The following is a 10192-nucleotide window of genomic DNA, read 5'->3' as shown; positions in this document are numbered from 1 at the left end:
TAAGGTTTGGGGCAAGTTCAACTATTGTCTTAGCCCATCCCACCCTGATTATGAATATAATTGAATAAGAATTACTTAATTTAATTTATTTTTATTTTTCTTTTTTATACTTATAAAATAAAAAATTAATTTTTTAAAAATAAAATTTTATAATATTCATTTATTTGTAAATTATATTTATCATTAATATATTTATTTTTTTTTAGAAAATAAGCAATTGAAAAATAAAAAAAATATCAAATAGGGAAGGGGGGGTATGAGAAATTCCCATACCCATTTAAAGTGTTTTTATTTATTTATTTTTGGATGGTTATAAGAATAAGTGTAAATAATTGACCTACAGTCAAGACAAAAGTGACCTATCCCAAACTCATTTTATTGTCATCCTTGGTTGCAAACTTTTTTTTCTCAACATGGTAAAGAGTGGAGATAAGATTTATTTATTTTAACAAAAGTCTACTTATATTACTCTTAAATCATCAAATAATCATACAAATCACTTATGATATTTTAAAACAGGGTAACACCCTTTCATATTTATTTTTCTAAAACCTTTTCTTCTATACAACACTGTAAAAATTTAACTTAAAATATTATTATGTCCACATACAATTATTTAATGATGAATTATCAAGAGAAAGGTCATTAGTGATACTAATAAATCAAAGAAAAAAAAATGAAACATGTGTTTACTTTTCTCCTTTCTTTTATTGGATGGAAGAAATACTTATAATATTTTATAGAAAATGAGTTAGAAGAAGGAGAACATAGAATGCTCAAAGAAAAATATTGTCTCATTTCATTAGCGCTAGTTAAATTTTTTCAATATTTATTTGCCCATTTCTCCTATTCCACAACTTCTTTGCTAAACTAAAAACTATCCCAACGAAGAACTACACTTAGGGGCTGAGAAGTGGGATGTGGGGAGTGGGTGGGTTGGGTGAATAGGTGATTTTATACAAATTCAAAAGGTTCTTCCTTTCTTCCCACAACCATTCAACAAAGGATAAAAATCACAAGCAAGCATGAATGCAACAATACTCTCCTAATAATTTATAGATGCAAGTCATGTGCAAATGCTTCAACACTCCCCAATTACATTAATTCATAAGAATAATTATTTCCGTAATACATTTTGAATTACCCTTTGATACCATTAACAATATGAACAAAAAATTTATTGAAGAATATCCAAAAGGTAATCACACCAATTTTAGCTCATATTTTATCATTTCAACATACATGCTCAAGTAAAAAATAATATCTAATATTGGAAATAAATCAAAGAGTAGAATGAAAGTAAGAGAGATAATGACACCAAATTTTACATGAAAAATCTCCTTAGAGATCAAAACTATGAACCTACCAACGATAAAGAATTCCTCTATGACGAACAACCAATTTGTACAAGGTTTTACTTAACTTAAGCTTGCTAATCCTTCATAGACTACATAACCAACACCTTCTTACTTTAGCTGCATGCGTTCATCTTCCATAATATACTTGGAGTCCTCACCAAGTTTGATCTTGATCTTGAAGTTCAATTAAGAAGAAAATGAGTTTTCACCTAAAACCTAAATAGATAGGAAATTGAAAGATGAATGGAATAGAAGAATCAACCCCTTTTTTTTTTTTTAAGGAAATCTATTGGAATATAGTTTGGAAATCAAGATGAAAAAGGGAATTTTCTTGACAACCAAACACCCTTAACTAGATAAGGATAGAGAGAGCTCAAGAGAGAAGGAGAATGGTTGCAGATATCTATTCCCCAAAATAGGAAGCAATTTTAGGTTTTAAATGGAAAGAACCCCTTGATCCAATGGTTAAGAAAAAAAAAAACCTAAATCAATTTGACCAAAACCTGGATCAATTTTAGAACATGACATTTAAACACCTAGACAAAAATAGTTGTCCTGGCTTCCTCAACTCTTTTTAGAAACAAATAGTTCTAGAAGAAACACTTTGAAAAACTTTGGTTGATTCCATCTCATCCATCTACAACCTCAACTATATACCTTAGTCCCTTAGTAAATTCAATATGTTGATCTTCATTAGGCTAGTAGTCTGAGGAAGGATTTGGAAAAACTGAGTTAAATACTTAGGAAATTTGTCTGGAATTACTAATCTAGCTAAACACTCATAAAAACATAAATACTTGTATTACTTTATCATAAAGCTTCCCTTATTGTTTTTGGGTCTTTGCAAAATCATCAAATAAGAACAAGTGAGAACAATGTGCTCTCCATATGTCTTTTAAGTGTTTTTTTTTTTTTATTCTAACAAATGGAAACCACAATTCCCAACAAAGCCTTTATATTCCTCACAATGCTCTCCATGGATAGTTTATGCTATCATGAAGAAATAATTCGGATATTGATGAGTACAAGAAGCAGCACATCACTTATCACAACTTTTAACCTCTACAAAGATGAACATGACATTTCCATCACTAAGTTACAAATGATAGCAATCACTTCATCTTCTTTAACTGAAGCACAATTTTTTTGGTAGTTGAGTTTGAATTTCTAGTAGGGTTTTTGCATTGAATCAACTTCAAGGAAGCATTAGTAGATCTTTAATTAGATTTACAAAAGTAGTACTTGTGTGCAACATTCCAACTAGTCCTTTCTACATATTGTTAATGAGTAAAAAAATGCATGCAATTCATATTTGAGTCTATCTATTTTCATGAAAACTCGAGGAACTTCCAATCCATAGGCACTTGATGCCTGCATTGCATGAAACCTTTTGTTGCATCAAAAACCCTAAAAAATAATTTGCAAATGTGAAATTTCGATAGCTAGTACTAGTAGAAACTAATGATTTCAAGAACCCAATCGAATTATGTTATTTACATATTTCACAACAAAAAGAGCAAATTTGATCAAGATATACTTTGTGTGATTGCTATGAGACTTGAGAAGGACTAGAAGGTGATCAAAGAGCTATTCTACAAGAGGAACAATGTCTCTCTTGATGATGTGGTAGTCAAGACACTTCAAACATTACAAGGATGGTATAAATAGGTTTTTTTTTTTTTTTTTTTTTTTTGCATGCTTGTTAATGTATGAATTGAAGCAATTAAGGCTAGATTAGTTGGATTGACATCAACATTAGAGCTTGAGTTGATTTGAGATATCACTCAATTAGATTGATTAATGTACAACCTAAACTTGATTAATGTTCATCTTCAATCTTCTTGGTTAGAGGAGTTCCATATTGCTTATTATATTCCTCAGCAATGTCCTTTATATCAACATTGGCTCGGGTTACAATAACTCGAGTTAAGGCTTCTTTTTCATCCTCGTTTGCGTTAACTTTCATTGCCGAATCTTAAATCTAAGATTAAAAAAAAAAAATTGTCCAAGAAATGCTTCAACCAAAAAAAAAAAAAAGATTATTTTTTTAATGTGTTATAGTGAATTTATCTCACCTTACTGAAATACATCGGATGAGCATACAAGCAATAAATTGTGTTCTTCAAACTTGTCTCATCAAGATCCTAAACAATGAGGAATTATATTAAAATGAATATTTTTGAAAGCTAATTCAAGGAAAAATGAGTTCTAATAAATATTAAAATGAAAAGAATTGTTCAAAGTAACACAGGAATGAGAATTGTTTTTTTTTTTTTAAAAGAATTTATAAAAAATACTGGAGTTTAAAAACAATATAATGAATAAGAATAAAAATAGAGTAAAAAAAAAAAGGCACATGAGTGGACCACACAAATAATGTTCCATGATTCAAAACAATATGCTTTTCCTTATAATTTGTATGTCCATAATTTTACATGTTAAACTATTAGCAAAGTATATATTTCAATTTAATTACTTCTTAGAATGTATTTGGCATGTGAAAATAAAACAAAAATAAAGATAAATCATAACATCACGTAAAAGAGAAAAAATTAAAATCCAAAAAACAAAAAAAAAGAATTTTGTATCCACAAGATTGAAATTTTAATTTCATTCTTATATTTAATAAGTAATTTGGACTTAGAAGAAATAAATAGGAAATGAAATAGGTTCTTTTTATTCCTATACCCATTTTCTATTCTAGTGTTTCAAATATGTAAAGTGATAATAGTAGAGGAAAAGGGAAGAGAAGGAAATACAAGGAAGAGGAAAAAGGAGCAAAGAAAGAGAAAAAAAAAAAGAACATAAAATAACAAAGAAGGATAACAAATACTAACTTTTAAGTTAAATACTAATTACCTTTCATTTTTTTTTCTTTTTCACTTTATTCATTTATTATTGTTTAAGTAAAGAATAAAAAGTGCATTTGATATGGAGGAATTAAAATACAATAGGAATGTTGGATGACGTGTATTATGTAAAAAAAAAATTATAATAATATATATACTTAAGAAAAATTGTGTTTTCACACATTCACTCATGTAAAAATAAGGAAAAAGTGTGTTTTCATATACTTGCATAAAAATAATTACAAAATAGGAACTTTGTAAAAATGATTCAAGTTTTATGCACTCATCTAATCAAATATAGTATCTATATCATTAAAATATAGTATTTGAATGATCAAAATTGTAATTTGAGCAAAAGTGCATGAAATGCTAATTATTTTTAGATAACTACTTGAAATTTGTATTTTATAAATTTGAGTTCCCATTTGGTGGTTTTTTCATATAAATGTATGGAAACACATTTTTTTTTTTTTTACTTCTCATTTCCATTTTTTAAATAATTCAAATATAATAATGATTGGAAAATAGAATAGATTTCCTATTCCTATTTCATATTCTAATGTTTCAAACAGGCCATAAGAATTAACAAATATAATATCATGATTATGTTATACCTCTTCAATTTTCTTGTTAAAAGTCTTCTAGTAACATTTGAAGATGACCTTGAGCTGAGGCTTGCTTCTTGTTGCTAGAATCCTTACAATCTCTTCATCTTTGAATAGCTTCTTCTTATAACCTTGTCTATTAATGGTTATACCAAGTTTTACAGCCTCTGATCTAACTGCCACATCACTAATTCGTGATCCTTCATATCTGTACGTACTTACAAGTGCTACCAAAAGCTGTTGATACAAGAAGCAATTTTTCATTACATTATTTCATGTTGATTATAATATTTGTTACATGGTTTCTTTATGTGGTTATGAGTTTTTAGTTATCATTAGAGAGAATGTGTTTGATTAAAGCTCTCCAAAATCAAAGATGTGGGAGGGAAAGAACTATGTTTGGTTGGTGGGCAAAATGGGCTTTCAAGTTTCAAATTACGACATACAATGGGCTAGGTTCAGTTAAGAACAAGACTTTGAGGGTGTTTGTCTTTTTAGCTTTTTATTGAAAGCAATTTGCTTTTGGACTTTAAGTTGTTTGTTTTTTTACTTTTCATGACTTATTATAAATTTTTGGTTGAATAGAAAAAACTAAAATATTTGGTTGAATAGAAAAAATCAAAATATTTGGCTTTTTCTAAATGGATAAAGTACCATGTTGTTTTTCTTTACCTTTTAATGCTTAATAGAAATAAAATATTAAAAAAACAAACAACCTAATACTTAACAATATTAAGCACTATTTAGTTTTAATTTCTATTTAAAATTAAGTAAGAAAACAAACACCACCTTATGCTTTTTGGCCCATAAATGAACTTCAAATTGGATCCAAAATATGATAAAGCTTGAAGTCCAATTTATTATGGTTAGGCTTAGGGGTTGTACAGATTATTGGATGGAGTTTTTGAAGTGTTGGACCAAACTAAAATGAAATCTCAACTATTGAGTTGATATTTGATGATATTGATAGATAATTAAACTAAGAGCCCGTTTGACAATGATTTTAGGAAGTGTTTCTAACATTTTTAATGCTTAAAAATTTATATCATTCAAGTGTTAGAAAGACTAGAAACATTTTATAAAATTACTATCAAACGCACTCTAAAAGTATGTTTGACAATAGTTCTAGAAAGTGCTTTTAACTTAAAAAGTGTTTTTGAAAAAAATTAGATGTTTAGTAAAATTTAGGAAACACTTCTAAAAATATGAAAAATCACTTGTAGTATTGAAAAGTCACTTATAGTATTTTTTTGGAGAAACACTTGATAAATGGTTTTTGTAAAAATATTTCTAAAGAAAACACTTCCATTAAAAATACTTTAAGTTGCCAAACACACTTTAAGAGTATATTTGACAGTGTTTCTTCTTGAAGTGTTTTTAGCCTAAAAAGAGTTTTTGAAAAAAATTGGATGTTTGGTAAAATTTAGGAAACACTTCTAAAAATATGAAAACTCACTTATTGTATTGAAAAGTCACTTATAGTATATTTTTTTGGAGAAACACTTGATAAATGATTTTTTTAAAAAAAAAATTTGAAGTGTTTTCTACATTTTTCCAAACAGTTGATTTTTCTTCAAAAACAGATTTCTTATTTCTTTTTTATACTAAAAGTGCTTTCTAGAAATACTATCAATCGGACTCTTAAATTACCTTTCAAATATGACCAAATTGCTTTCTAAATATGATCATCTTACATAATTATGACCATAGTAATTCTTGATTGGTTCATTAACATGACTATATATATTACCTCTCACAGTATCCTAACCAACACTGCACCATATAAAACTCCATTATTGAGAAAAGACACAATTATAGGACTTTCTAGGAGTCCAACTAATGGGGACAAAAAAAAAGTTCGAAACTCCAATTGTAGAAGAGTAGGCTCAAAAGATCATTTGCAATTGCATACTTTATGGAGAAAATATATGTTAGAAAGAAAGACGAATGCCATCTTTTTAAGAAATAATTAGTCAAAATGCTTCAATAAATTAATAAGATAGAAATGCTCTTTACTTGATTAAAAATTGCATAATATCTCACTAATCTAGGTCAATTTTTATTTTCAAATAAAACAACTAAAAATAATGCTCATACACTTCAAATATAGTTTGATGCAAAAAAGAAAAAAAGAAAAAAAAAACGTAACTAAAAGTAGTACTAACCTGGCGTTTGATGCCTTCAACTCGGGAAGCAACATCTTCCTCGATGGATTCACCATAGAGGGACTGGTATGCTTTCCTAGCTCCCAAGAGCCCGTCTGATGATTTGATGCATGCAAGTTCAATGAGTAAGCCATATGCTTGAGGGTGTCCGTCCAAAGCCTTCCTTGCCATGCGAGCATCTCTTTCCTAAGGATGCATGGTCCATTGCACCACAACATCCTGACCACAAAAATGTTAAAAAACTAATCATATTATTGTAAAAACCAATATTTAAGTCATCATTTGTCTCCTTGTCTTTTCTAATTGGCTTGTAATTTTTGTTTTCTCATAAGAATTAATTTTTTTTAAAAGATAAAATAATATATAAATATCTTTAATTTTATGTTTCGCATAAATACCTAATTTTATATTGGACATATAATACCTGAAAACGCAGAAATTCCTTTACTAGAAATGCAATATGATAATCTTGCCATCTCTCAAACAAGAAGTATTTATCCTTAAGAAAGATGGAAGAACTTTCATTCCTAAAAGTTGTCAAGTCTTTTGGACGCCATTTTACTAAGATCTCCATCATTGATTTCTCGTTAACTCCAAGTATTCCTAGAAAGGTAAATCAAGATTATTTCAACCTTCTAATCAATATTAATAATGAAAGAACAAAGAAACAATTTGAAATCATATGGGACATGAGATCACATGAAATCATCCATATTGTCACAAATTTTCACTAGAATTATTAAAAAAAATAACATACCACAATAAGTACAACTAGAGTAAACAAATTGAATGTAAAAGAATGCAGTTGTTTGTGATTTAGAAAAAATAAAGTCAAGGGAGAAGGAGAAAGAACCAGAGAAAGCCTTTGTGAGAGTGCGGCTCTCATTTGGCAAAGACATAATTTTTCTCCCTTCTTCGTTTGTTTTCTTTTTCCTTCTTTTGATGTAGGCATCAAGAATGGTGGCCTTCTTTACCTCCATCAGCTGCATGCCTTCATCTTTTGGAACATTCTTGAAGTCCTCACCAAGCTTGACCTCGACTTCTTCAAGTTCAATCAAGAAGAAAACGAGTTTTCATCCAAAACCTAAATAAATAGTAATTGAAAGATGAATAGAATAGAAGAAGAAAATGAGTTTTCAGCCAAAACCTAAATAAATAGGAAATTGAAAGATGAATGGAATAGAAGAATCAACCCATTTTTTAAGAAAATCTGATGGAAAACAATTTGGAAATCAAGATCAAAAAGAGAATTTTCTTAACAACTCAACACGCTTAATTAGATAAGGATAGAGAGAGCTCCAGAGAGAAGGAGAACGGCTGCAGGTATCTCCTCCCAAAATAGGAATCAATTTTAGGTTTTAAATGGAACGAAACCCTTGATCCAATGGTTAAGAAAACATAAAGAAAAAAGCAACTTGAATCGACCTGACCAAAATCTAAATCGATATTGAAACAAGGCGTTTAAACACTTAGACAAGAAAAGTTGTCCTGACCTCCTCAACTCTTTTAAGAAATAAATAGTTCTAGAATAACTAATTGAAAAACTTGGTTGATTCATTTCGTCCATCTACAACCTTAACTACATCTTTTGGTCCCTTAGTAAATTCAACATTTTGATCTTCATTAGGCAAGTAGTCCAAAGAAGGATATGGAAAAATTGTGTTAAGAGACACTTAGGAAATTTGTCCAAAATTATCAACCTAACTAAACACTCACAAAAACATAAATACTTGTATTACTTTATCATAAAGTTTCCCCTATTGTTTTTAGGTCTAGAAAAATCATCAAACAATTTCTGGACAAGGTGTAACTAGATGTTGCCGATGCCAATGGAGTTGTGCTTGTAGAGATGAGCCTCAAGTAGAGAAGGAGCATTGCTAAAGAACAAGTGAGAATGATGTGCTCTCCATATGTCTTCTAAGTGTTTTTATCTTTAAATATGTTCTCTGAAAACACAGTTTTGAGAAGACATAGAACAACATTGTTTTTTAAATCACCATTTGTCAAACATGTTTTTAAGTGTTTTTTATTCTAAAGAATGAAAACCACACTTTCCAACATAGCCTTTTTATTCCTCACAATGCTTTCCATGGATAGTTTATGCTATCATGAAGAAATAATTTGGATATTGATGAGTACAAGAAGCAACACATCGCTTATCACAACTTCCAACCTCTACAAAGATGAACATAGCGCTTCCATCACTAAGGTGCGGATGATGGAAATTACTCCATCTTCTTTAACTGAACCACAATTTTATTTTATTTTTTTTTGGTAGCTGAGTTAGAATTTCTAGTAGGGTTTTTGCATTGAAGCAACTTCAAGGAAGTAATAGATCTTTAATTAGATTTATGGAAGTAGTACTTGTGTGCAACATTCCAACTAGTCCTTTCTACACATTGTTAATTAGTAACAAGTGCATGCAATTCATCAATGACTCTTTGCCTATTTTCAGGAACTTCATCAAGGACTTCCAATCTATAGGCACTTGATACCTACATTGCATGCAACCATTTGGTGCATCAAAAACCCTAAAAATACTTTGCAAAGGTGAAATTTCCATAGCCAATACTTGTAGAAACTAGATTGTATTTCTTGATTACTAGTAAAATTCTAATGATTTCAAGAGCACCCAATCCAATTGTGTTATTTGAGTATTGCATAACAAAAAGAGAAAATTTGATGTAGTTATACTTACTTTGTGTAATTGTTATGAGACTTGAAGGTGATCAAAAAGCCATTTTCTGATTAATTAAATTTTATGGCTAATAATAATTGCTCATAGACTTAGAGCAACAAACTCGCCAAAAAAATATATATATATTGTGGAAAAAAAATCTTTTATCACAAGATACTAATTTTTAATCAAAAATTAGTTTGTGACAAAACCTCATATTTGTTGTAGTGGCATTACAAGGATGGAATAAGTAAGTTTTTTTTAATTTTTTTTTTTGCATGCTTGTTAATGCATCGTTCGACATGATTAAGGTTGAATTAGTTGGATCGACATCAACCTTAAAGCTTGAGTTGATTTAAAATACCACTTAATTAGATTGATTAACGTACAATCCAAACTTAAATTAGGGTTCAGAGTTTATGATTTGGTTTGGAGAAGAAGTTGGCCAATTAACCTAATGCCCAAAAGACCACTTTTTTAAAAAAGAAAAAAAATGCTATGAAGATAGGTTTTTTGAAATTAAATGATATTATCACAC

General features: G+C 29.0%; 1 protein-coding gene across 1 annotated transcript; it reads right to left on the bottom strand.

Annotated features, from left to right (window-relative positions):
• Nucleotides 1-4848: 4848 nt before the first annotated feature.
• LOC100244881 (annexin D4) lies at nt 4849-7148 on the bottom strand. The gene is made up of 2 exons (XM_010647699.1): nt 6978-7148; nt 4849-5049 (listed from the first exon to the last, which is right to left on the bottom strand). Exons 1-2 carry the CDS (start codon nt 7146-7148, stop codon nt 4849-4851), a joined length of 372 nt encoding a protein of 123 aa, XP_010646001.1.
• Nucleotides 7149-10192: the final 3044 nt, after the last annotated feature.

This window comes from Vitis vinifera, chromosome 13, assembly GCF_030704535.1.
Source record: "Vitis vinifera cultivar Pinot Noir 40024 chromosome 13, ASM3070453v1".
Taxonomy (NCBI): Eukaryota; Viridiplantae; Streptophyta; class Magnoliopsida; order Vitales; family Vitaceae; genus Vitis; species Vitis vinifera.
Note: the sequence above shows the minus strand (reverse complement) of the source record. Positions and strands in the feature narration are given on the sequence as shown.

Bases quoted from the DNA above. Each gene is read 5' to 3' on its own strand.
- LOC100244881 (XM_010647699.1), bottom strand. From the start codon at position 7,148: ATGGCAAGGAAGGCTTTGGACGGACACCCTCAAGCATATGGCTTACTC. The intron at 5,050-6,977 runs GTTAGTACTACT...TTGTATCAACAG, and splicing joins TTGAAGGCATCAAACGCCAG to CTTTTGGTAGCACTTGTAAG.